This window comes from Chrysochloris asiatica, unplaced genomic scaffold (genome assembly GCF_000296735.1).
Source record: "Chrysochloris asiatica unplaced genomic scaffold, ChrAsi1.0 scaffold00085, whole genome shotgun sequence".
NCBI classification, from domain to species: domain Eukaryota; kingdom Metazoa; phylum Chordata; class Mammalia; order Afrosoricida; family Chrysochloridae; genus Chrysochloris; species Chrysochloris asiatica.
The window spans coordinates 6,441,909-6,469,729 of NW_006408603.1; the positions used below are offsets into that span (position 1 = coordinate 6,441,909).

The following is a 27,821-nucleotide window of genomic DNA, read 5'->3' on the forward strand; positions in this document are numbered from 1 at the left end:
GTTTTATGACACTTGAGTGTGTGTGTAAGATGCCATAAAAAATACAATATTTATACTGTAGATTACCTTCAAAAGTCCATTAGTTTAAACCACAGGAAAATGATTTCCTCCAGGTACCATAAGTGTAGAGCTGAGGTAGCTCTAGGCCTGCCGGCAACACCTGGTTCTCCAGCTCCTCTTTCCTAGGAGTGTGTCAGCTCCGCTCTGCTGCATGCGCTGACTTCATTTCAGTAGATCTTGTCAGCACATCCAAATTCAGCGATGTCTAGAACCAAAATGGCCCCATCCTTTCTGGAGAAATCTCTTAGAAGGTTCCAGTAGATCTTCCCTAGCTTCCCTGATTAGCATAGATACTACCTTTCAGTGGCCTGAGCTGGATCCCATGCCCACTGTTATGGATTGAGTTGTGTCCCCAAGCAATATGGGATGTAAACCCTAATTTCTATACCTGCGTATAAAGAGCTCCAGTTATACAATGGTTATGCACTTGACTGCTCACTTAAAGGTCGACAGTTAGAACCCATCCATGACTACATGGGGGAAGAGGCCTTGCAATGTGCACCGATAATGATTTCAGCCTAGGCAACCCTATGGGACAGTTCTACTTTTATATGAGATCACTATGAATTGGAATGGACTCCACAGCACACAATAACAATAATACCTATAGATGTAATCCCACTTGGGAATAGGTTTTTTTTTTTGTCATGCTAATGTGGCCATGTTACTGTCAGGTGTTGTCTTAAACCGATTACCTTGGAGATACAAAAATGCAGATTAGTCATAGAAAAGAGCAGACACAAAGGGAAGATCCACACTACCTGAAGGCGGCAGAGACTTACTGGTCTACAAGCCCAGGAACTTCAAGGATGGCTGGCTAGAGAATATGAGACAAGGATATTCCCCCAGAGTGACAGAGAGAATCTTCTTCTAGAGTTAACACCTTGAATTTGAACTTCTAGCTTGCTAAACTGGAAAAAAAATAATTTCTGTTAGTTTATGTCACTCATTTATGATATTTCTGTTATAATATTGTTGTTGCTAAGTGCTGTCGCGTCAGTTTTGACACATAGCAACCCTGTATAGGGTTTCTGAAGAGTGGCTGGTTAGTTTGAACAGTTGACCTATGGTTCAAACCAATCTTGCGGTGGCCACACAAATCCTCCCTCTATTATAATAGTAGAAAGCCTCATCTTTCTCCAGTGGAGAGACTGGTAGATTTGAACTGCTGACCTTGCGATTATCAGCCTAGTTCATAATCCACTATGATACCAGGGTGGGGGGAGTGTGATTTGAGGTTATAACTGGAGAACATGATTTAGTTTGGGGGAGCAGTGGTATCAAGATCATTTAAACAAGATATAAAGAATGAATAGAAGTCAGTAGGATGATGAGTGGGTGAAAGAACATTCTAAGGAGAAAGGTCAGCATGAGAAAAAGCCCTAAAAAGACTAAAAAGAATGGAAAGAAGGAGGTGTGTTATTGTTTTTAAGTGTCATAGAGTCGGTTCCAACTCACAGCGACCGTCTATGAGGTTTCCACCACCACTCGTCTGTCAGTGGCTTGCATGTTGCTATGATTCTGAAGCTATACCACGGATATTCTAAATACCAGCAGGGTCACCCACAGTGAACAGGTTTTGGCTGAGCTTCCAGATGGAGACAGACTCAAAAGAAGGAGAAATGGACTACTTCTGAATATTTAGTCACTGAAAACCTTATGAATAGCTGTTGAACATTGTCAGCACCAGAATATTGAAGCATGATGAAGAGCACTAGAATATTGTCAGATATAGTGCCAGAAAATGAGCCCCTCAGGTTGGAAGGCACTCAAAATACAACTGGGGAAGAGATGCCTCCTCAAAGTAGAGTTGACCATGATGACATAAATGGAGACTTTCATTTGCTGATGGGGCACAGCTGAAAATGAAAAGAAACAGCTGTAAACATCCATTAATAATCAGAACATGGAATATAAGGAGAATGAATCTAGGAAAATTGGAAGTTGACAGAAATTAAATGGAATACATAAACATCGATGTCCTAGGCATTAGTGGGCTGAAATGGACTGGTATTGGCCATTTTAAATCTGACAATCACTTGGTTTTCTATGCCAAGAATGACAAGTTGAAGAAGAATGGCATCGCATTCATCATCAAAAAGAAGATATCAAGATCTATTTTAAAGTACAAATGCTGTCTGTGATAGGATAATATCCTTATGCCTTTAAGGAAGATCAGTCAACACCACTATTATTCAAATTTATGTACCAACCACTAAAGCAAGTGATTATAAAACTGAAAAATTCTACCAACTTCTTCAGTCTGAAATTGTTCAAAGATGCAATCAAGATGTATTAATAATTACTGCTAACTGGAATGCAAAGGTTGGAAATAAAGAGTAAGGGTCTGTAGTTGGAAAATATGGTCTTGGTGATAGAAATTATGCTGGAGATTGCATGATAGAATTTTGCAAGATCAATGACTTCTTCATTGCTACTATACCTTTTTAAACAACATAAAAGATGACTATACACCTGGACCTCACCAGATAGAATACACAGAAATCAAATTGACCACATCTACGGAAAGAGACTGTAGAAAATTTCCATATCATCAGCCAAAAGAAGGCCAGGGGCAGACAGTGGAATAGATGATCAACTGAACATATGCAAATTCAGGTTGAAGCTGAAGAAATTCAAAACAAGTACACAAGAGCCAAAATACGACCTGATCATGTGCCATCTGAATTTAGAGATCATCTGAAGAACAGATTTGATGAATTAGACACGAATGACCAAAAACCAGAAGTGTTGTTGGATGACATCAAGAACATCATACAGGAAAAGAGGTCATTATGAATACAAGAAAGAAGGAAAAGACCAAAATGGATGTCAGAAGAGACTCTGAAACTTGCTCTCCAGTGTAGAGAAGCTAAGGCAAATGGAAGAAATGGGAAGGTAAAAGAGCAGAACAGAAAATGTCAAAGGTCAGCTCGAGAAGAAAAAGTGAAATATTGTAACAAAATTTGCAAAGACCTGGAGTTAGAAAACCAAAAGGAAAGAACATGCTCAACATTTCTCAAGTTGACGAAACTGAAGAAAATATTCAAGCCTCAACTTGCAATATTGAAGGATCCTATGGGTAAAATGGGAGTACTGGTGTGGCATTGTGGATTAATGCACTGGCCTTCAAAGTCTGAATGAGCTGAAATGTCAGAGTTTCAAGCTCACCAGCTGCTCCTCAGAAACCCTATGCAGGGTCACTATGGGTTAGAACCGACTCTACAACACTTAATAACAACAACAAATGGTCAAAATATTGAGTGATACAGAAAGCATCAAAAGAAGATGGAAGGAATACATAGAATCACTGTACCCGAAACAGATGCTCAGTGTTCAATCATTTCAAGAGGTAGCATATGGTCAAGAGTCAATGATACTTAAAGAAGAAGTCCAAGGTACACTGAAGGCATTGGCAAATAACAAGGCTCTGGGAATTGATGGAATGCAAATTGAAAATTTCCAACAAACTGATGAAGCACTAGAGGCACTCATCTATGACAAGATGAGTCAGCCAACTGACTGAAAGAGATCCATATTTGTGCCCATTCCAAAGAGAGGTGACCCAACAGAATGTGGGCATCATTGGACCACATTCAAGTAAAATTTTGCTAAAAATAATATTAAAATAGCTGCAACCATTCATTGACAGAGAACTTTCAGAGATTCAAGCTAAATTCAGAAGAGCACGTGGAATGAGGAATATCACTGCTGACATCAGATAGAGCTTGGATGAAAGCAGAGAATACCAGAAAGGTGTTTACCTGTGCTTTATTGACTACGCAAAGGCTTTCAATTGTATGAATCATGACAAGCTATGGACAACATTGCAAAATATGAGTATTCCAGAACACTTAAATGTGCTCATGGAGGAACCTGTACATAGACCAAGAGGCAATTGACCTGAATGAGGGAATACCGAATGGTTTAAAATTAGGAAAGGTGTGTACCAGAGTTAAAGTCTTTCATCGTATTTATTCAATCTGTATGCTGAGCAAATTATCTCAGATGCTGGATTATATGAAGAAAAACATGGCATCAGGACTGAAGGAAGACTCATCAACAGCCTGCGATATGCAGATGATACAACCTTGCTTGCTGAAAGTGAAGAGGACTTAAAATACTTACTGATGAAGATCAAAGATCACAGCCTTTGGTATTGGTTGCAACTCAATGTAAAGAAAACCAAAACCCTCACTACTGGACCAATAAACAACCACCATATAAATGGAGAAAAGATTGAAGGTGTCAAAGACTTCATTTGATCAGATCAACCAACAACATTCATGGAAGCAACGGTCATGAAATCAAATGACGTATTACATTAGATAAATCTGCTGCACTAGACCTCTTTAAAGTATTGAAGAGCAAAGAAGTCAATTTGAACACTAAGGTATGCCTGACCCAAGCCACAGTATTTTCAATAACCTCATATGCATGTGAAAGTTGTACAGTGAATCAACAAGGCCATAGAAGAATTGATGCATTTGAGTTATGGTGTTGGAGGAGAATATTAAAAGTACCACGGACTGCAAAAAGAACAAACAGATCTGTGTTGGAAGAAACACAGCCAGAGTGCTCCTTGGAATCCAGGATGGCCAGACTTCATCTCTAATACTTCAGAAATATTGTCAGGAGGAACCAGACCCTTGAGAAGGATATCGTGTTTGGTAAGGTGGAAGGTCAGGTAAAAAGAGGAAGACTCCCAACAAGATAGATTGGCCCTGTGGCAGCTGCAATGGGTTCCAGTGTGGCAACAATTGTGAGGTTGGCACAGGACAAAGCAGTGTTTCGTTCTGTTGTGCATGGGTTTGGTATGAGTCTGTTCCTACTTGATGGCACCTTACCACAACAATATAGGGTTTCCAAGAAGCGGCTGATGAGTGGTTCACTGCTTTATCCCACAGTGCCATAAGATGGCACAAGATGCGGTCAGAGAATAAGCAGATGGTTAAGTTCTTAGCTATGAGGGTTTGCATCCATCCAAAGGTACCTCAGAAGAAAGACCACAGCTACAGAAAACCCTATGGAACACAGTTCTACTTGGAAACACATGGGGGTGCCATTAGTTGGAACTGACTTGAAAACACCTGGGTTTAAATGACCTGGCAGTATGATGGATTATACATGGGCTGCTAACTAACCTCAAGGTCAGCAGTTAGAATCTCCAGCTACTCCACAGTTGAAAAATGAGGCTTTCTGCTCCCATAAATATTTACAAAGTAATAAAGCCTCTACAGGGTCATTATGAACCGGAACCAACTGGACAGCATGCAGCAGTTGCAGCAACAATGAACATTTAAAAAATAAAACAAAACTCTTTTAATCGGAAGGCTATGCACATAAGCAAGCATACAGAGTTTATTGCAAAGAATGATCACATAGTGAACACACCTATGTATCCACACCCAGGTTAAGAAACAGAACATTACAAGCACTCCAGAAGTCCTGTGGCATTCTCCCAACTATTACTTCCTCCTTCTTCCCTAAAGGTAAAAGCATTCTGACTTTTCATACCATTGATTCGTTTTGCCTGTTTTTAATTGCATGTAAGCAGAACCCTCATAGCGAAACGCTTGTTGTTGTTAAAGTGTTGTTGAACTGGTTCCCACTCACAGAAGCCCTGTATAGGGTTTCCAAGGAGCAGATGGTGGGTTTGAACCACTTACCTTGTAGTTAGCAGTCCAGTGCTTACCCTATAGCACCATACCAGGACTTAATCATCTGCTTCTTCCCTAACCTTATCTTGGCCCTTTTATCCTTTCTTATACCTCCTTTTTTCTATTCTTCTACATTATGTACTTTTTGTGTCGGCTTTTTTTGTTCTATGTTATGTTCATGCAATGCAGCTGTTTTATTGCATGTAGCAGTGGGTTATTAATTTTTACTATTGTACATAGTACTCTGGACTCCTGTGTGGCACTGTAGGATTATCACTGGACTTTGAAGTACAAGATCAGGAGTTCAAACCCCATACCTGCTCCTTGGAAACCCTATACAGGGTTGCTATGAGTCGAAACTTACTTGACAGCACTTAATGACAACAACATATAATACTTTAATGCAAGACTGCATTACAATTTATCCATTTTACTGTTGATGGACATTTTTAGTTATTTCCAGTTTAAGACTATCTAGAATAAGTTGTCATGAACTTTTTTGTTGTACCTGTCTTTCGTATGCATATGCAAACACATTTCTCAAAAGCATCTGTTTTTAAGGGAATGAAGTAGTTTGGTTGATGGCAGTAGACAGCAGATTGAGATAATATAGGTACTCTGGTTACGAATCAGGCTGTGAACCTTAAGGTTAGCAGTTCGAAACTACCAGCCGCTTCACGGGAGAAAGATGAGGCTTTCTACTCCCGTCAAGATTTATAGCCTTGGAAACCCTGTACAGGGTCGCTATGGGTCGGAATTGACTTGACGGCACTTAACAACAACAATATTCAACCAGAAGTCCTGGTGTGGCTCTGTGGGTTAATGCGCTGCACTGCAAAGCCGTTTGAACTGAGAAGTCTGTGGTTCAAGCTCACCAGCTGCTCCTCGGAAACCCTATACAGGGTCGCTATGGGTCGGAACCAACTCGACGGCACTTAGCAACAACAGCAACAATATTCAACCAACTGGACAAGCAACTATTGAGCTCACACAAAAATATAAGACATGGGTCCAGTCAAGAGAAGGCACTTGAGAAAGGAATGTGCTCTTGTGTGCAGGAATAAACAGAGAATAGGGGAAAGAAACAGACTGTAATTAACTACAAAATTGCATAGACTCAGAGTAGAGGCAACTTTTAGAACTTCTAGGCTAAAGCTAGACGGTTTAATACTAGGGCATCAGGTTGGGTTCCTCCTTCCTGCTCACCCAGAGTCCCCAGCTAGTCAACTGGAGGACATACATGGGGTTGTAGGTCTGGGGTCATTGCCATAAGTCCCAGTAATTTTTCTGATTAGAGTCTCCCCTTTTTCCTGTCTTCCACCCTGAAACTAAGGCTAAAACCTTTGTGAGTGGAGGTAATTCAGATGGACTCTGACTCTCCTCTTCCAACTCCTATAGATACAAGCCCAAGGAAGAAAAAAAAGCAGGAGCCAGGGAAGAGACGTAAGAACAAGTGTGGGGCCCGGATGCTTATTAGATGCAAAATGTCAAAGGTTAACAATTGAAGTTTGAAGTTCTGGCTCTTAGAAAGTCAGTGTAACTGAGAAAGGGGAAAGCGGGAGCTGAAAGACAGTATTGGGATTAAAAGAAGGGGTAGCTGCAATGATAATAACAGATGAGGGCAATAAAGGCACAATGACATTCAATTAATATATCACCTTATTCCTTACATGTGTATAACAACTTACAAATAGTTTTCCATACTCCTAACTTTCATGCTTCTGTGGGGTATTGGCTGACCTTCCCAAGCTATAACCCATTTCCTCAGAAGCCACGTTACTTGAAGGAAGTGGAATAGGGAAAAGAGCAACTGCAGCAAGACTGGCTTCTTTCCTTTCCGTCCCTCCCGGCTCCCGGTGGGAAGACAAATACAGCAAAAAACCTGGAAATGGATAGAAGTTCAAACAATGCCAAAGGAAGAGATGGACAGTTTGGAAGTTGTGACTAAGGTGAAACTCTGTCTCCTCTGACTTTACTCCTGAGCCATATGGAAAGGTGCACGGAGCCCACCAGGATATGCCCAGTCCTTTTCCCTCGCGAGTTGGCCGCTACTCGCCACGATTGGGCTCAGCACGTTTGGGAACTACGGGGTTGGGAAATCAAGCTTAGCGGGGAGCCCCACAGAAGGTGGGAACGAGGTGGCACCGCCCTCTCCCGGACGCGCGTCGAGCGCCCTCTGTCACCCCACACCGCCCTGCTAGGGGCCCTGGGAAGAGCGGGCCTGCCCAGGTGCGCCGGAGGTTGGAGCCCGGAAGGTGTGCCGCCCCGCCCCGCCCCGAGCAGGTCCCCTCGACCTGCCCCCGCGTGAAAGTGAAAGTGTCGGGGACCACGGAGGTAGAGGACTGGGGGGCGGGGACGGCGCAGACCTGAGGCGCGGGCGCCGGGCACTCAAGGGGCCATGGATGGGCTCGGCCGCCGCCTCCGAGCCAGCCTGAGACTGAAGCGCGGCCGTGGGGGTTAGTGCTGGGGCAGCGCGGGAGCTTGAGGGGGCTAAGACTGGAGGCTGACAGGGGTGCGGGGCCGGGAGGAGCGCGGCGCGGAGGGTGGGAATCGGGAACAGTTCGAGAGGGATTCAGGGGGGTCGGAGAGAGGGTGCAGGTAGAGAAAAATGATCAGGTGGGGGCGGGGCGGGGCCAGAGGTCAGACGCTGGCGAGTCTGCAGGGGTAAGGGGAAGACTGACTATCCGAGGAAATCGTTGTGGGGCCCCGGGGCCACGTGTCCTGTCAACCAGGAAGCTTGTGGTGCAACCGCAGTGCGAAACTCTGGGCTAAGGCGCCCTCCACGGGAGAACCGGCCCGCCCCAACTCGCCAACCCAGAACCCTGATGCGCCTTTTCCCTGTTGTAGAGAAAGAGATGAAACCCTCCCCAGCAATTAACTGTTGTTTTTGTGCCGTCGAGTCGATTCGGACTCGTTGAGACCCTGTATAGGGTTTCGTGAGCAGCTTGTGGGTTTGAACTGCAGTTAGCAGTTCCTACAGCACAAAAACCGGCCTCCCGGAGGTTGCCACCTGCACCTAGGGGTGTGGAGGACAGAGTGTGGCCCCGGGATGACTTGCAATAGAGCCGAATTCAGCTACTTCCGTAGAGTGTGTGATCTCATCAGAGAAATGGGAGTAATCCCTCCTATCCAGTGTTATGTGGATTTCATTAGAAGTCGATGTTAATTTCTTTTCTTCTTAGTAAGAGAACTGGACTTTGGCAGGATGGCAATTAGGAATTCATCCATCCATTCATTCATCCAACGAACATTTATTGCTGTTTACCACGAATCAGTCATATGGCTGAGTGGGCATTGTTGATGTTAGGTGCCATCCAGTTGGTACCGACTCATAGCGACGTTATGCACAGCAGAAGGAAACACTGCCGGATCCTGGGCCAACCTCACTATTGTTGCTACACTTGAGAAATTTTGTCAGAGCTCTTACCTTTTGGGGAGAAAAGAACAGATTAAAAAGTGAGCAGGAGTTATTTGCAAATTGCCTACCCCTCCCAACAATGGCTAGTCAAGAGGATGAGTGAGACCTTTCCTAACACCAGATTTGGGGAGGGGGTGTGAGGAGTTAGTGCTCTATGCTTTGAATTGCAGTGAATCTTTTCTCCCTAGCCCCTGCTGTTCTCCCTAAAAACAAATTTCTGGTGCCTGGTCATTCCACCTGCACAAGGGGGAGAGGTCAGACACCTGGAGCTCCTGGGATGACTGTGAGTGACTGGAGTAGAATGCAGGGTGGAGTAGTGATCTCTCTTCTCGGGAACTCACTGGTCATGTCTTTCTCGGCCTTTCCTAGTGGCCAAGAAAGATGTGAATAGATGGGGTCTGTTCCCACAGTCCAGAAGAAGCATTCCAGTTGTTCTCACCCATCCCTGGCCCAACACAGAGCTGATGGTGGTGCCTGTTTGGAGCTTCCTGGAAGTGGAAGAACTGTAAGATGAGCACCCATATTACCTGCCCTGGGGTCTGGCACCTGTCAGATCAGGACACTCTGCCCTCTTCACCACATTGTCTATAATAGCCTCCACCTTCCTGGGGATCTTACACCTCCTGTTTTGCCTTTTGCCCTCGGAACAGTTGTGTAGTGTATTAGTTTTTGTGTGTATTACCTTCTTGGTGAGGGGTTGGGGCAGTGGTGGTCACAGGCTGAGAGCATAGCCAAGCTGGGAAAGGAAAGGCCAGCTTTCTGGATCAAGGTCCAAGATGGTCTCCTCCCCTATTCCAGACAGTTCTGGGACTTTTGAAGTGGCTGTGGGAGGGGCTCACTAGTGGAGGAACAAGTGTAACCAGACTCCTCACTTACCTAAAAAAGGGTGGCTCCTGCCTCAATTAAAATCTCAAGATAATAATTCCTTTCTAGGGCAAAGGGGATTAAAAGAGATACTTTATATGAAACATGAGTTTGATGGTTATTAATTTTCTTGTATGCGTCCCTCTCCTATCATACCATGCTATGAAAGTAGGGGGAGAACCAATTATTTTTTCTGGATTTCTTGGCTTCAGTCCTCAAGTCTAGTTACTTCTTCTATCTAGGACTTAAGAGTTTTGTTGTTCTCTTGACTCGCCTGATAAAGCAGGAAGAAACGGGCTGAAAATGAAGCATAAAGATTGATGGAAAGAAGTAGTTTCTTGAGCTTCTGAAATGACCAGTGAGAAGATTGTGGTTCTCAAAGATGGTTGCAAACAGAAGCGATCCCACCTCCGTGGGATGTTTAATATGTGATAAATCCAGAAGTCAGGGGCATGGACATGGGCCACTCACAATCTCCACCCTCACCAGGCCCTTAATTACTGCATGCCTCAGTTTCCCCATTTATATCAGGAAAATGCTTGTCCTCAGGCTGTGAGGATTATGCGATGAATCTGTGCAGCTTGGGAGTAAGGCATGGTGATGACGGTGGACTGTTTTAAGTATTCTGGCTTGCCTGTCTCTTCCATTACAGCTTTTATACCATCATTACTTACTGTGATTGGGCCTTCCTTCCAAGAATCATGGGTGGGACACTGAGTCTTAGCTATTGTCAGTCTCAAAGAAACCAAGTCTGGAGCTCTCAGAACAAAGTGGCCATCTCCCCTACCTCAGGCCCTCCTTCCCTTCCAAACCAATACCAAGCCTGTTGTCATCTGACTCATGGTGACCCCATGTGTTACAGAGGAGAACTGCATGCTGTATGGTTTTCTTCACTGTAATCTCTGCAGAAGCAGGTTGTCTGGCTTTTCTTCCATGGCACCGCTAGGTGGGTTTGTATTGCCAGCCTTGAGGTTGTTGTTAAGTGCTGTCAAGTCAGTTCTAACTCATAGCAACTTTGTATTGGGTTTCCGAGGAGCAGCTAGTGAGTTTCAACTACTGACCTTGCTGTTAGCGGTCCAGCACTTATCCTACAGCACCACACTAGGAGTCCTTGAGGTGGTTGTGAAGTGCTGTCAAGTAGGTTCCGACCCATAGCAACCCTGTATAAGGTTTTCGAGAAGCGACTGGTGAGCTTGAACCACCAACCTTATGGTTCCAACCAATTTTGCAGTCAGGCACATTAACCCACAGCGCCATACCAGTGCAAATGACTTGTACCACCAGGAACGTCCCCTTTCCAGAGGGCTGTTAATTCTTTGAGTGAGTAGCATACACTGGGGCCAATTCAATTTGTTCCCTGCCTCCTCTTTGAAGAGTTTTCTTTTTCTCCTATCTTGTGCTTTTACTTATTTGAGGGTTTCTATGATATTCCTCTGTGAGGTATTGCCATTCTCTCCAGACAGAGCTGAGGGCTGGCTTTTCTCTGGAGCCCCAAGGGTCAGCTGCTCTGCTTTCTGCTGGGTTAGAAGTGTTGACCAGACCCAATAGGGAAAAGACTGAAAAGGAGTAAGGGTGGAAATGGAGATCACCACATGCTTCCCAGAGCCCCCCTGTGCCCCTCAGGGTCTCTGTTCTGGGATAGAGAGAATCTTCTGAGTTAGTGCTTACTATTTGGGAAGATTTGCTGGAGTCCTGTAACAGTTCTCAGTGTGGAGACTCCCTGCTTAGCCTGCAAAGTGTTGTGGGAATGGGGTGCGGGGTGGGGCAGTGGGGGAGTGTGGCGGGGGGGGGGTACATTGTTGTAGAGATGCCTGAATTATCAGTAACTCTGCAGTTCAGAGGTGGACTTTGCTCTCAGCTTCACAGCCAGGAGAGGAAACTTAGATCTGTATTGATTTCTAGGACTCCCTTTTCTAGTGTGAACAATTTAACCATTTAGATCAGGGATGATGTTGCTGTTGTTAAGTGCCGTCAAGTCGAGTCAGCTCTGACTCATAGTGACCCTGTATAGGGTTTCTGGAGCAGCTGGTAAGTTTGAACCGCTGACCACACAGTTCAAACCAACCTTGTGGCCCAGTGCTTATTCTACAGCACCATGGGGAACTTTTTTTTTTTTTTGCCAAGGGCCATTTGGATACTTAAAACATCACTTAATATAATATACTATGAAAAAAAGCTCCTAGTTTTATTGAATTTCAAGTCCCGCCTGTGGTTGCCTTGGCAGGGCCAGATCAAATGATTTTGTGGGCTTATTCGGCCCATGGGCCGGATATTCCCCACCCCTGATTTAGATAAAATTATCCATTTACCTTGGTGTGGCGCTGTGGGCTAATGCGTCAGACTGCAAAGTCGTTTGAACTCCAAGGTCGGTGGTTCAAGCTCACCAGCTGCTCTTTGGAAACCCTATACAGGGTCGCTATGGGTCGGAATTCAGCTCGACGGCACTTAACAACAAATCCATTTATCTTCATCAGAAGCCAGTAGCCAACATCCTGCAGGGAGGTTTGGTCTTGTGCTCTAGGTTGAGGCCTTGAAACCCTGGAAGTTCCTGAGAGCAGCAAGTGACCTTGGTTGGGGATTTTCGGTTGCTGTTGACCACCTTGAGACATGAAAGGTCAGGAATCAAAGTTATGGGGCTATGAGATCCTTGCCCTGGGACTGGTTCAGTTCCACGGTGCACAGTCTGATACTATCGGGTATTCTTCACTGTCCTGAGCTTATAAATAAGCCCATTGCACAACCTGCAGCCCAGAATTCAAAGCCCTTAGCCCAGAAGCAGCTGGGCCTTGGAGGTGTTTGCTCATGACCTTTTCTCTCACCACACCCTGGGGCTCTTGGGAGGAGTTGAGGTCTGAGCTGTAGTGCCAGGATGCTGCCTCTGTTTGTGACGGCATCTTGCTGCCTTCCTGGGTCCCATCACATCCTCCTTGCTCAACCATTGAGTGCACAGCATGGAAGCTGCTCTCCTCTCTGGGACACAGTACATGGCTCAACACGATGGAGTTGTGTTTGGAGACTGAAACCGCAGCCCTCTTCTCAGACTCTTTGTAACCAAGCTGTATTGAAGAAAAAGGAAGCACTCCATGCCCCACAGGCTGGAGAAGATGGAAGGACAAGTGGTAGGCCGGGTTCTCAGGCTCTTCCGCAACCGGCTACCCCAACTTCAAGCAGGTCTGGACTGGAAAGCCCACTTCCTTTTTTTCCAGGGTGACCTTCGAGGGGCTTGTTTCTTCCTTGAAATGTTCCTTCTTCCTCTTGCTTTTATATTGCTACCTCCACATGGTCCCCCATGTGACCAGGCCAGGAAGCTTCCTCTGTTGGTTTTTAGAACCAGTCATGCCCTCTGTGGGGATTGATGTGGTCACAAGCCCACAACCCTGGGCCAGATGGTATTTATTTAGTATGTGTCTGTCTACTTAGGACATGCTGTGGTTCAGGCACTGGGCTAGGACCTGCGCCCCTGTAAGTTGGGCAGAGTTACGCAGCACATGTATCCTCACCAGTACATTTTCTTGGCTTGCAGTCACTGGCTTCTTTCCCCCTCTGGGTGTCCCATGGTTTCAAGTCTCCAGGGCAGGAGTGGAAACTGCCCAGTTGGCTCTGATCCTGTTCTGAGACCTGAGATGATGTTTGTGTGCCTCCGGGCTGGCAAGGGAGGTGCCTGACTTCTCACAGACTCCCCTCCAGGTATGGACCAATAAGATACTAAATGAGCCCTGGTGTTTGGGTTTTAGGATCTTCCCAGGACAATGCAGGGGAAGCGGTAAAGGAACCTGAAAGGGCCCAGGAGCACTCCCTAGCCAACTTTGCTGGAGGACAGCACTTCTTTGAGTACCTTCTTGTGGTGTCTCTCAAAAAAAAGCATTCTGGGGAAGATTACGAGCCTACAATCACCTATCAGTTTCCCAAGGTAAGGACTCCAGGGAAGAAGCAGATCTGTGTGGGAGGAGACAGGATTCAGGGATTTGAGTGGTTGAGATGGAGAGGGTGTCCTCTTCCTCTCCCCACTCTGCCAGTGCCAAATCTGGACCTACCCTGAGCTGCTGCTCTCCATTTCCTTCTTAGCCCAGCCCTGCCTTCTGTTATCACCCACAAAATCTAGGTGACTTCTTTGTGAGGAACTCGCCTAGGTACCCAACATAGCCTCAGCGAGTTAGTTCCCTAGCAAGGAAACTAACTTAGTTCATTAGCCCCTTCTGGGACCACCTAGTTCTTTCAAATTCCATCTTCAGTCATCCTTCTCTGGAGAGACGTTTACCTTCTGCCAGACCTCCATGAAAGGGTCCCCTTCCTGGGATGTGTAGAAAGGAGAGGGTGGGGCAGGCTCAGCACCCTGGCCACTGCCCAAGCACCAGGCTCCTGCTTGTCCCATCTGCAGTGGGTGAAGGGGCGTGGCCAGAGCATCCTTGTTAACCCTGGCAGCTCAGCAACTGAACTGGCTGCTTCTCTTCTTTCTCTCTGATGTGGTCTCTCTCTGACGTAGTCCTCTCTTAGGGCGCCAGGACATATTGAGGCCCTTTTGTATTTAGTGTGACCCTGACCTCATTCCTGACTGTGTTGATCTTTGGGATACTGAAGTTCATGTGGACCTGGCCAGCTGAGGGACTGCCTCAGCTTTGGGGACATTCTGGCCAGATCCAGAATAAAGTCTTGGTGCATAGCGGCAGGTGAAGTCACCCTTCCCCCAACCCTAAAGAAGTAGTTTGAGGCCCTCAAGCCTCCCCTCCCCTCCAACAACCACGTGACCTCTTTTTCTTTTTCTTTTTCTTATAGCGGGAGAACCTGCTCCGAGGTCAACAGGAGGAGGAGGAGCGGCTGCTCAGTGCCATCCCCTTGTTCTGCTTCCCAGATGGGAATGAGTGGGCACCTCTCACTGAATATCCCAGGTGACTGCTCAGCCTTGGGATAGTGTGGGATTGTGGGAGAATATGAGCCCTGTGGCCCCTCTGCACTCCTCTCCACTCTCACTTGGTGTGCGTACCCATTTCCTACCAGCTTCCCTCCTTGAGAAGGGCCTGGGGTGGATTCACTGATAACATGTTGCCTGGGGTCTCTCAAGGTTAAGGCTATCAGCCATTCATTTGGCCACTCATCTCTTTACAGAAGTAGGCCAGATGCTTTCACTTGTTGGAGGGAGATCATCTCTGCCTTATCTCCTAATACTGTTTGGTTCTGACTCCAGCAGACGCCAGACTCAGTTGAAGGCTTTGGCCCTTTAAGAAGGTCATACAGCAATGTTCCTTACAGCAGGGTCCTGGCATTTATTTGACTGCCTGAGTTAGAATTTGGGCCCAACCACTTGTGAGTTGAGTGATCTTGGGTGAGAAACATCCACTCAGAGCCCCAGTACCTTCATCTTTAAGGTAGGGACAATCATTTTCAGAATTAGATGAGATGACATGTTTAAAGCTTGCGCCCAATAGTACTAAAGATCATTTTTACTGTCCAGGTTCAGCTGCAGCTTTCTGTCCTCCTCCCCACCCCTCTGATGCTAGCCACCATTCTGCTATAGACTCCAGTGAGCAAATGCAAATCAAGCCTTATCTGCTCTTTCCCAGGGAGACATTCTCCTTCGTTCTGACCAATGTGGATGGGAGCAGGAAGATTGGATACTGCAGGCGCCTCTTGGTCTGTGCAGCTCAGAACTGCCCCCTCCTCTCTGCAAACTGCTCAACTCCACAGCTGGGCTTGCTCAAGCCTCAGCTGCAAAAGCCAAGGGTCCCTGGGAGTGGTGGTTAGAGAGACAGTCAGTCCCAGCACCTACTGCCATGTTAGTGCCCGCTCTCCATCCCCGCAAGGAGAAGGCACAGAACCTCTCCCCACCTCTTGGGGAATCTTTGTTAGCCATGCCTGGTCTTTACTCTCCACAGTTGTCAACAGTCCCCCTCACTGTGGAAGGCTGCAACCTGCATCTCCTTTTGTCTTCCCTATCCAGGCTGAGTAGCCCCTGAATCTCCCAGAACATAGGCTGGGATTTGGACAACTTGGTTGAATTCTTAGGTCTCAAGAGTATTCTCCAAGTCCATTTGGAGTCCACGGTGCTTTCCTCTTAGCCATTTTGTCATCTGAAACACACTTTCCCACACTCCTCTCTGAGTTGACCTCTGACCCCATCAAGGTCTTTTGATCTTGGTGGTTGATCACTCTGAGGCTCTCTGCTGCCTATGTCATGAGCAGTTCCTCTACATAGCCAGGCCTTTCATCGCCTGACCTGCCATCCACCCTAAATCCCCTGCACCCCGGTCTCTGGACTTGTGCCCCATCCGGGAAGCCACAGTACTGAAGGCACCTCTCTGCCTTCCCCAGCCCGCCGGCCGTGGCCCTCGCCTTCCCAAGGTGTACTGCATTCTCAGCTGCATCGGCTGCTTCGGCTTGTTCTCCAAGGTACGTTGGATGGGGCACCGCAGGGCCTGTGAGCCCTGTTCTGCTTCCGATTCATACTGGCTCTCTGCCTCTGGCTGTGTTCCCTGAGCCCTTCGAGATTGCTTCTTCCAGACAGCCAGGCTCAGCATTGAGGAAACCGAGGTAGAGAGAAATTTGGACTTGATTGATTTTAGGAAAAAGTGGGCACGACACCCAGGAGAGTGTCTCCCCTGTTGTTGTTGTTTGTTAAATGCTGTTGAGTCGGTTCTGACTCATAGTGATCCTGTTTAGGGTTTTCAAGGAGCAACTGGTGAGTTTAAACCACCAATCTTGGAGTTCAAACTGACCTTGCAGTCCAGTGCTTTATCCCACAGTAAGTACCACACCAGGACTCTGACTCTAGTAAAGTAAGAAAGGAATCCTGGTGTGGCTCTGTAGAATAAACACTGGATTGCTAGTCACAAGGTCAATAGTTCAAACCCACCAGCTGCACCATGGGAGAAAGATGAGGCTTTCTGCTCCCGCAAAGATTTATAGACTCAGTTACTATGAGTCGGAACCATCTTGATGGCAGGAAATTAGTGAGTAAAGAAGGAACTTTAAGCAGGACCTGAGGGTAAAAGAGAAATTGAGATCCCCAGGACTTCTGCTGGAGCTAATATGCATGTCAGTATGCCTGAGTCAGGATTAGAGAGGAACTCCTCCAAATGGATGGTACATGTTTTGATAGCCTCAAAAAGGCTTCTGTGCGTTCTGCCCCCTTGTTCATCTGTATAGTGCCCTAGGGAATGGAAACAGTCCCTGACCCTGGGCTTTTTCAGTGGGAGTTGGAGGACAGAGTGACACTAAGCAGCGTAGACTTCTAGGCCCCACTCCAGCCAGTACAAGTGAACATAGCCCCGGCAAGTGTGATGACTTACTAGGGGAAGGGAGGAATTTGGGGTATTGAGAAGCAGGTGAAAAGAAGGCAGGCAAAAAAATGCAGGTCCTATGAAAGAGATTCCCTGCTTTCAGCCAATATCCATTTTCGTGGCAGCAGCAACAGGCTGAAGTTTAGCAACAATTGTGAGATTGGCACAGGACTGGGCAGTGTTTTGTTCTGTGGTACATAGGGAGCTCTGGTAGCATAGTGGGTATGAATTGGGCTGCCAATCTCAAGGTCAGCAGTTTGAAACTACCAGTGAGCGGTTCCACGGGAGAAAGATGAGGCGTTCTGCTCCCGTTAAGATATATAGCCTTGGAAACCCTGTGCTGGGTCACTATGAGTTGGAACCGACTCCATGGTACTTAACAACAATAACATAGGGTCACTATGAGTTAGTCCAAACTTGATGGCACCTAATAACAACAACAACAATGGAAGAGATGGATAGCAGATTATTTAGCATGAGAACAGTTTCTGCCAGGGTGGGGAGCGGGGAGAATCAGTTGGTGGAGGGTGCTGGAGAATTGATGAAGATTGGCTGGGCCAATGCAGGAGCATCACCATGCTCAGGGACAGTTGGGATCCTCACCACCACCACCTTCCCCTACCCACCGAGTGCCTCCTCTGAGCCAGGCCTCCTGTGGTCCTTTCTCATGCAGATCCTGGATGAAGTGGAGAAGCGGCATCAGATCTCCATGGCGGTCATCTACCCATTCATGCAGGGCCTCCGAGAGGCGACCTTTCCTGCTCCTGGGAAGACTGTCACTCTCAAGAGCTTCATCCCCGACTCAGGCACTGAGGTGGGTTAGCAGAATGGGCGAGACCCTCTCTGGTTGGAGAGGGCAGACCTGTGGTACCGCTCTCCAATGTTCGTTCACTCACAGAGAAACGGAAGCAGGCAGGGATATGACTTGGTTAGGATTGTTGGCAGAGCTGAAAACCAAACCCACATTTTCTGATCCTCCCAACCTGATGCCCACAAGGACCTAGCTATTATTTAAGCCACCAAGATCTCCATTTTCATTAGCGCTATTATGGAAGTTGAGACCCTTAATGCCAGGAAAGACTTGTTCTTCAGACCTCAGCCTGCTGCATACTCTTTCTTCCACCCACCCTCATCCTCCTTTTGCTATCCTATCCCTTCTAGCCTCCATATCTGTTTCTCATCCATCACTCATCCTAGCCTGCTGACTTTCACCATTCCACATGAGAATGCTGCTGTTTTAAGATCACTTGGCCAGCTGAAACAATAAGGAATAAGTGGTAGAGCATCGTTCTAATAACTCTAGTTCTGTTTCCTGGTACAATAGAAAAGTTTGTATGCTCCTCTGAGCCTTGGCTTCCCCATATAAAAAGAAGAGGAAGAACTAGATTTTTTTCATCCACTTAAAAACATAAGTACTGAAAGATTATTTTGTACCATCCACTATACTATATATGCATATAAAGTGGAGAACAAAATGAACATGATCCTTGACCTAATTTAAAGTCCAGAGGAGGGGCCAAACACACAAATAAATATTTAACTACAAATTATGTCATTGTGATGAAAGAAAAAAATAACATGCTACATGAGAAAATAATGAGGAAATACACATCTCATAGGCAGCCAAGACCCCTTGAGACTTGAATGAGAATGAAGGGAGAAGAGAAATGCCATGGGAGGACCTAACCTGTGAAGGACTTGAGTCAGGAAAGAGCATGATGTGTCTCAGGGACAGAAAGAAGGCAATAGGATGAAGCATGGTGAGGGAGGTGGGGTGTGCTCAGTGGGACATGGAGGGGGACAGAGGGCCTTGCGGTCATGCTCAGGATTAAACTGACGTTATCCTTTCTTAGAGTACAGGGTTTTTGCATCAACAGGGTTTTGCAGAGGAGAGATAGTAGCAGACCCACTTCTATGGAAAAGAGTTTCCTAAGTTAACTCAGGCACCAACCTAGGTCACTAACCTATCCTGGTCAGATTCTGGGGTTTGCATGATTGTGCAATGTGGAGACACCCTCCCTCTCTGTTTTTCCCACAGTTCATCTCTCTGACACGACCGCTGGACTCCCACTTAGAACACGTGGATTTCAGTTCTCTGTTGAACTGTCTCAGTTTTGAGCAGATTCTGCAGATCTTTGCCTCTGCAGTGCTGGAGAGAAGAATCATCTTCCTGGCAGAAGGTCTCAGGTGGGCCCAGTCACTGAGCGGCTTCCCTGACCTGACTGGTACCTCTGGGCTCAAGAGAGCATGCTGGAGAGTTCTTAAAGGAGATGGGGCTGAGGGACTCTTGTGCTCATCCTCCTTCCAGTTCCTTGAGCTGCATTATAAACCTAGGGAGAGAAGCAGCTGCTATAACTCCCCTGCTCAGCCTCCAAACAATTGCTGCTTAGGTCTGAGGAAGGTTTCTGATTTAGCTCTGAGAAGGGCATGATGTTTTCCTGGTACAGCCCCAGCAGGAACCAGCTCGGGTGATGCAGATCTGATTCTGCCTTTGAGGCTGCAAGGAGGGCAAGACAGGATAGGAAGGCGTATAATGGTATGGAGGTTAAACCATCATCCTGATGACAAGCATATTTCATCCATCCATTTATTCACTCATGCAACAAACATTCATTGCATGCCAGCTGTTTGCCAGGTGCCAAACCTCAAGAAGATAAATACAAATAGGATGGGCCTTGGCCTTAAGGAAGTACAGAATTATGTAGTAATAGAAAGCATAGATCTTAAAATCAACAGAAGGCTCAAATTGTGTTCCTCCCCCTTTAATTGTGTAGTTCTTCTTGGGTTAGGCTCTCAAGTTCATGATGTCATGACCTCCTTATTGATAACATGGAAGTAGTGATTGCACTGCCTCCCTCATAAGACTGCGGTGAGGATTACATGAAAGCAGTTACCATGGAGCCCATAGCAACTCCTGCAACCCAGGTGTGTCAGAGTAGAATTGGGCTTCGTAAGGGTTTCCAGCAGAGGCCAGGTGTGGTGCTGTGGATTAATGTGCTGGATTGCAAAGTTTGTTTGAACCGTGAGGTTGGTGGTTCAAGCTCATCAGCTGCTCCTTGGAAGCCCTATGGGTGGAACTGATTTGATGCCACTTAACAGCAACAACAACAGAAGAGTTTGTAGTGACTGATTTTTTTGGGAAGTAGATTGCCAGGCTTTTCTTTCAAGGTACCTCTGGATGAATTCAAATCATTAATTTTTTTTTTTTTGGTTGGAGGTTAACTGTTTATACTACTCAGAGACTCTGAGGATTAAGTTTACTGCTGAGCACACAGTAGTCAGTGAAGTACTAGCTTCTTAATGGTACATTTCAAATAATAAGTTCACAGTCGAGTGGCTTCCTGTGTACAGTGGAGGCAGTAAGAACTTGGTTTCTGCCTCTGAGGTGCTTTGAATATGAAAAAGACATGGTGAGACGTGACAGAATGGAGAAGGAAAAAACAAAATCATAAAGCAGTGGGGCTTGGCTTTCTCTCCATATCTGTGGAAGGAGAGAGCTGAGACTATTGGGCTTACATTCCTGGTTCTTCCCTTGTCAGGGAAGAAGAAGAAAAAGAGGATGTTATGGACTTAAACAACGGAGGTCAGAGGACTGGGTGAATGTCAAGGGTTTCTGAGGAAAAGAAGCTTGGGCAGGGAGTGGGACCAGTGAGTTAAAGATTCTGAAAGACCCAGAATAGTCACCAAATAGGAACTGGACATAGGCTCATCTTTGAGGGAAATGGCATAATCTTTGGCTTTGGAAATAGCTCTTGCACTACAACTCCTGTTTAGAAATGAGAAGTTTCCCTGTGGCTGGAGCTGGGATCCTGGGCCTTCAGGGAATTAAAGATGACTTCAGTTGTTAGGTAGCTTGGGTAAGGGCAAAGCCTGGCAGGAATTACTTCCCAGGCACTAATATTTTTGGAGAGAACCCCTTACCCCCCGACTCCCTTCCCATAGGCTTTTACAGATCCCTGAAACCCAGGCAGGAAGGGAGCTTCCAGTCAGACTGGGCCTTGGCTAGACTCAGGGAGACTCAATCTGTCTAACTCAGGAAGTGCTAACTGGATACCAGGAATTGAAATAAGGTTTCCGCATCTGTGTTTTTATTGACCTTGGCTTGGGGGCAATTTGGCTGAAGAAATGAAGAACCATGAAAGCCAGTGGAGACTAGGGAAGATGGAGTGGCAGTAATGACCTGGGGAATACTTCATTGGAGCCACCTCTGTGGGACTTTCCATATAGGAATTGCTGGGCAGTGGTTCCTGGAATTTAGGAATTTCCCAAGCTAACTCAGGCACCAACCTGGCCACTCTGTCACCATGAGTTGGAATTCACCGATGGTAACTGGTACTGGTGGAGTGGCTAGAGGGAGCCATGTGAGGTGAAGGCTGGAGATAAGAGTGTATAGACAAACAGAGGTTTGCTGTGCTCCTTATACACACTTCCTTTATGCTGTGGTATAATGTTGCCTTTCATGTCTGTCTCCTTTACTACACTGTGAGTTCCTTAAAAGCAGGGACAGTGTCTTCTTCCTAGAAGCCACATCCTCAGCACAGTAGTGAGCACACAATTGAGCTTCAATTTGCTGAAATGAAGACATCCCTTCTCCCCTTCCCTTTAGTGTCTCTTTGGTTTGGAGCCAGTCGAGTTGAGGAGACTGGGAAGAGAATGGTCAAGTAGAGGCCTGTCCTTGGCTAGTGGAGCCTCAGCCTCTCCAACAAACCATCCCAAGCTCTGTGACTCACATGGATTGCAGATTTGCACAGTTAGCATATGTCACAGCTGTAGTACAGTGGGAGGCAGGCTCTGTAGAGGTGTGGGGTACAGCAGTGGCCCTCCTGAGCACTGGGGCCCCTCTGACTCTTGTTCCCTGTGTCTGTCCCCAGCACCCTGTCCCAGTGCATCCATGCTGCTGCTGCACTGCTCTACCCCTTCAGCTGGGCACACACCTACATCCCTGTTGTCCCCGAGAGTCTTCTGGCCACTGTCTGCTGCCCCACCCCCTTCATGGTTGGAGTGCAAATGCGGTTTCAGCAGGAGGTTATGGACAGCCCCATGGAAGAGGTATGATGCAGAAAGAAGAGTGAATGATTTGGATTTGTATTTCAGTTATGCTACTAAACAGCTATGTGATTCTGGACGAGTTCTTTCTCTAAGCCCGAGCCTCATTGCCTGTGAAATGGAATTAGCTGTCCAGCCCATAGTCTGAGGGAAGTAACTTCCATAACACTCCTAGCCTAGCGCCTGACTGACATATAGTTGGCGCTCATTAAGTGTTTACTCCCCACTCCTGAGTGATTTTCCTTTGGACTTAAGAAAGAGCACATACTTTATTGTGAAGTCATCAGACTGTCTTACATCCAGCTGGTCCACTGAGTCCATGGGGTGTCCCATCTCTCCTGTGAATGGCTCATCACAGCTGGTCTGTACAACACACACCCCACTGGAATTCCTCCAAGGAATTCCAAGGATGGATGAGACCAAATGGCTTCCACCTGCATACTATGAATCTTGGTTATGTCTAAATCTTTAAAACATGGATTTTTGTAGCAACAGCCATCTTGTTGATTAGTCCACCTGCTCAGAACTCAGTTTGCTAATGGAAACATGGGACAAAAATTCCCTCTGAGTCAGTTAGCTTCTTGTTTCTTAACTGTAGTCTGTGCCTCAGACATACAGGAGGGCTCATTTTATAACAATGGTCATCAATAGCATAAATCTATCTCCCCTGTTTGAAAAACAGCTCAAAACAAGTGCTCTGCTCTGAGCTGTGGGTGGGAAAGGGTCAGTAGGAACCTTCGAAGGATATTGTTGTTAAGTGCCTTCAAGTTGGTTCTGACTCATAGCGACCTCGTGTAGGGTTTCCGAGGAGCAGCTGGTGAGTTTGACCTGCTGACCTTGCGGTCCAAAGTTTATCCTACAGTGCCACACCAGGACTAACCATGTGGTGCTGTAGGATAAACCCTGAACTACTAACTACAAGGTTGGTGGTTTAGACCTACCAGCTGCTCCTTGGAAACCCTATACAGGGTCGTTATGAGTTGGAAGCTACTGGACAGCACTTAACACTAACATATCCTAAATCAGAGGAGCTACATGGGTGTGTCTATACTGGCTAAAAATCTGCAGACAGAAGGCCTACAAAGGAGACAGGAGGATCTAGAAGTAGATACTAAAATATTATGAAGGGTCTTCCCCAATTTACATAAGAGAAAATGGAGGGCCAGAGAACTGAACTGACTTAATGCAAGGCCACACAGGCAATGATGGAACCCTAGCAGATAAAGCCCCTCTTTAAAAAAGAGAGGAAGCAATTCCATTTCCTAGGGGTATTTCTGGGAAGCAAAGTAGACGGTTTCCCTTCCTTGTTCCCCTGGCCCTCCCACCTTCCTCAGAATTGCTGAGTACACACGCCCTTTGAACCAGCCTTAGTCCTGTGACTAAGTGGTACAGAGTAGTAGCCCTGTGTTTAGCAATACAACTTAAAAATGTCCCAACTCCAGGAGTTACGAAATTTCCTGATTCCGCAGCTCCAGCTCCTCCCCTGACAGTCAGATGGAAAGACACTTGAAGGCCATGGGTCCCTGGCTCCTGCTTCTAAGATGTCTGGCCCGTTTTATTCCTCACTAGCTGCTTTGTGACTGGGCAGGGGATGGAAACTGGGAGAGGGACAAAAGGTAAGGATGGATGTTAGGGAGAGTCTATAATTCCCTACATAAACTCTCAGGAGGGGATTACTCCACAGATGACTGCATATCCCAATATGGGAAAGCTCTGGGGAAACGATCTCACACAAACAATTCCTTACACACACTCTTTCCTCAAATATCCCAAATGAACAGCCTTCCCTCTGGGAAGGCTTCTGAGCCTATGTATACAAGTGGTTTCAGGCCTGGACTAGTTCAGTTTCTCTCCTGATGATGGATAATTACAATGTGTGTTCTGTCCTTTGGCATATTTTCCAGTCATTCTCTTTCCTTTTGAGGAGTTCTGGTAACACAGTGGTTACAAGTCAGGATATTAACCTTAAACTCAGCAGTTCAAAACTACCAGCTGTTCCACGGGAGAAAGATGAGGCTTTCTGCTCCTGTAAAGATTTACAGCCTTGGAAATCCTACACAGGGTCGCTGAGTTGGAACCCAGTCCATGGCACACTACCACCACCACTACCCTGGTGTGATCTTTCACTTAACTGTTGAGACCAAAGATCACAAACTAAAAAACCTAAAGGAGCCCAGTGTGCATTTAAGTGGCCAATGCAGCCTTTAGGAGGGGGGGTTTCGGTAAACTGGGAACCCCATGCCTTGCCTGAAGGTTACTACTCAGTTCCACCCGAATGCTGCCCTTGAGACGTGGACCAGTCAGTGTTGGTCCTCTTTTTCAGAAAAAGCCAGAAATCTAAATGTTACATGAAATCCCCCTTTAAATATTAGAAATTACTTTGATTACCTTAAAAATAAGATGTGATCAATGAAACAAATCAGCAAGTTGGGATCGGTTAGCGGGATGCCTATTTGTAACCATTGGTCTAGAATTAAGGCCACTCGAGCAGTGGAGTCCTGGTGTGATGCTGTAGGTTAATGAACTGAACTGCAAAGTTGGTTTGAACCACAAGGTCGGCGGATCACGCTCACCTGCTGCTCCTAGGAAACCCTATACAGAGTCACTATGGGTCGGAACTGACTCAATGGAACTTAACGTTGTGATGGAGGGGGTACTAGAACTCAGGTTCTTTGAATTCCAGCTGTGTGAGGGTATCACCTGCAGCCTTTAGACATGTAATATCTCCACATCCTTGCCTTCCCTCTTCCTATTGACCCTGGGCTGTTTCCTGCTGGAAGGGGCAGAGCTCTGAGGACTTTTTTTTTTTTTTTTCAAGTAGAGCTCCAGGCAATTGTACATAAAACTGATGTAAGCATTAAAGGTTCCTTCTGTGTCTGAGAGCTGACCAAAGGGCAGGGAGTTAAAGGCTGTGGAGAGAGGAAAACAGTTCCAACAGCAGTACATCTAGGCTTGAAACCGGTTCTACTATTGGTTCACTACATTTCTTTGGGTGTGTTTCCTTAACTGCAAAATTGTGAGACAGGTAGTACCTGAAAAATCAGTGTACTGTCTGTCTCACAAGACTGTTAGAGAATTAAATGAGATTAAATAATGCACTTGTTCTAAATGTGTGCACCATGTTCTAAATGTTTCTTGTGGAGACATCATGAGGCTATGATCAGTGTTTACTTAGGCAGGGACTGGTTATGGCTTTCCCATATTGGATTCGCCTTCTACCTTCACCTCTTTCCTAACACTTCTTTCCTAGTTTCTTAGTTTCAGGAAGGAAGCTGACCTTTCCAAAGAGGGGAGTGTGAGGGAGTGTCAGGAAGGAAATAGGAATGAAAAAGATGCTGGTTTTGTTGTTTGGGGCTGAAAGGAACAGTGACACACAGAAATGGAAGTGGTAAGTCCTTTGAAAGTCTATGAAGAAAGGGGGAGAGATACAGCTATTCTGTGTTGATTTCAGGTCCTGCTGGTCAATCTTTGTGAAGGATCCTTTTTATTGTCGGTAAGTGCCCACCACCAACTCAAGCACTCTAGCCTCATTCATGTTCCATTTATTTCAACAAATATTAAGACCTTTTACTGACTTAGAATCTGCACTAATAAGACTCCCTCACTCAAGATTCTCAAACAAGGACACAGATGCCTTCACTAAAAAGTGAATTTAGAATTAGGGGCATATACCAAGTACCAAACTACAGGGATCAAGAGGAGAGACTCATACTAGGGCTTAGAGACAATCCAAAGATCAAGAAACAGCTTCCGTTGTTTTTCTCCTGTGTGGCAGATTATTGGGGTGGAGGTGAGTGTAGGGGTCACGTCAACCCCCTTGGCTCCACACCTCTTCCTGTACTGACCTCTGAGCTGACTTTTCTAGGTTGGTGATGAAAAAGACATTTTACCACCCAAACTTCAAGATGACATCTTAGACTCTCTTGGTCAGGAGACTAAAGAGTTACAGAGTAAGTCCTAGACTCCTCTTATTTGGGTTTTATTCAGGGAGCTTAGGGGCATGCTTCTCAACCATTCCCTTCCAGAAGTAAAATCAGCTTCCATAACAGAGTTTTGGGCCAACCCCAGAGGCATAGATCCAAGGGGAAGTCAGAGTAGGAGATTCTATTCTTCCTTGGCAATGGTAGTCTCCCATTTCAGTCAGTGAGTAAATTATAAAGTCCATCCATTCATTTCCCCAAGAGCTTTCAGCCTACAACCGAAGCCCTAGCTGGAGGTGAGAGTTTGTGTAACTTTTTCTTTCTACTCCTCTCTGACATGGCTTCTATCTGTCCCCTACAGCTTCAGAACAAATCAATGAACACGTTTCAAGCCCTTTTGTGCAGTTCTTTGTCAAGACCGTGGGCCACTACACTTCCTATATCAAGCGGGAGGCAAATGGGCATGGCCACTTCCAAGAACGGTCCTTCTGTAAAGCTCTAACCTCCAAGGCCAACCGCCGGTTCGTGAAGAAGTTTGTGAAGACACAGCTCTTCTCCCTTTTCATCCAGGAAGCTGAGAAGAGCAAGCATCCCCCTGCAGGTACACAGTCTGAGCCCAGAGAGGGGTACCTCCTCCAGGTCACGTGAGGCTGTGTTGAAGAGGAGGGAAACGAGGAGCATTTCCTTCTAGAGACCCACAGAATAGCCGTAATTCTATCAGTAAGATTGAAACCCGAGAAATGCCTCATGGGCTGGCATTTTGTAGAAGGTGCTCTATCCCTTTCTTCTGTTTTAATCTGGAGCTAATCCCCATTAATTAATTATCCTTTGGTTGAGGGGGTTCTTTTTTGGACACAAATCGAATACCTCGGCACTGTGAGGGTTCCTGGCAGGGATGGAGTGTTTATGTGTGCATGATGAATTTCGACAGAGAGGGTATTTCTGTCCCTCTTGTCTGAGATCATCACAGTCTGCCAGATTAGTTAACTCTAAAACCTGTATCTGAATCCACAGGCTATTTCCAACAGAAAATACTTGAATATGAAGAACAGAAGAAACAGAAGAAATCAAGGGAAAAGACTGTGAAATAAATACTGTGGTGAACTGGAGTGACTAGACCTACAGGCCAGTTCTGGACTCGGCTCACTGCCAGCCTGGGGAGGGGAGGGGAGGGGGACAGTGAAGTTCTTTGTCCCAGCGTCCACAGCCTCCCTCCAGGTTGTGCTTCAAACTGGTGCCTGAGTTTGGGATCCTTGGAATCAACTTTCTCAGGACTTTGGAGGACTCTGGCCCGTGCTTATGGAGCTGGGTTCAAAGCTGTGCTTTTTGCAGGGGACAGAGCAACAGTAGCACAGATGCTGCCGAGGCTTGACTAGAAGTTGTTGCAGCTGGCCCCTCCCAGGAACCACTAGTACAAACCACTCGAGCCCAGAGAGCAGTTGTGGTCCCAAGACTCAGCTCTTCAACATGAGAAAGGTCTGTGGACATGTGAGAATGTGAATAAAGATAAAATTCTTGCTATTTGTGTTTGTATCTTTGGCTTCTACTATGGGAGGAGAACCAGGCAAACAAGACAATA

At 46.2% G+C, this 27,821-nt stretch overlaps 1 protein-coding gene across 2 annotated transcripts; it reads left to right on the plus strand.

The window, feature by feature from the left end:
- The first annotated feature begins 8,118 nt into the window (after nt 1-8,118).
- On the plus strand, nt 8,119-27,333 carry DENND2D (DENN/MADD domain containing 2D). 2 transcript variants are annotated; one of them, XM_006865926.1, is made up of 12 exons: nt 8,119-8,176; nt 13,737-13,912; nt 14,776-14,888; nt 15,561-15,630; nt 16,309-16,386; nt 17,950-18,090; nt 19,315-19,463; nt 22,148-22,325; nt 25,774-25,815; nt 26,188-26,272; nt 26,604-26,843; nt 27,257-27,333. In XM_006865926.1, exons 1-12 carry the CDS (start codon nt 8,119-8,121, stop codon nt 27,331-27,333), a joined length of 1,407 nt encoding a protein of 468 aa, XP_006865988.1. The 2 variants fall into 2 exon arrangements, with proteins under 2 accessions (XP_006865988.1, XP_006865987.1); XM_006865925.1 differs by lacking the exon at nt 8,119-8,176 and adding an exon at nt 13,086-13,173.
- The last annotated feature ends 488 nt before the right edge of the window (nt 27,334-27,821 follow it).

Bases quoted from the DNA above. Each gene is read 5' to 3' on its own strand.
- DENND2D (XM_006865925.1), top strand. From the start codon at position 13,086: ATGCCCCACAGGCTGGAGAAGATGGAAGGACAAGTGGTAGGCCGGGTT. The intron at 18,091-19,314 runs GTGGGTTAGCAG...TTTTTCCCACAG, and splicing joins TCCCCGACTCAGGCACTGAG to TTCATCTCTCTGACACGACC. The intron at 26,273-26,603 runs GTAAGTCCTAGA...TGTCCCCTACAG, and splicing joins GGAGACTAAAGAGTTACAGA to CTTCAGAACAAATCAATGAA.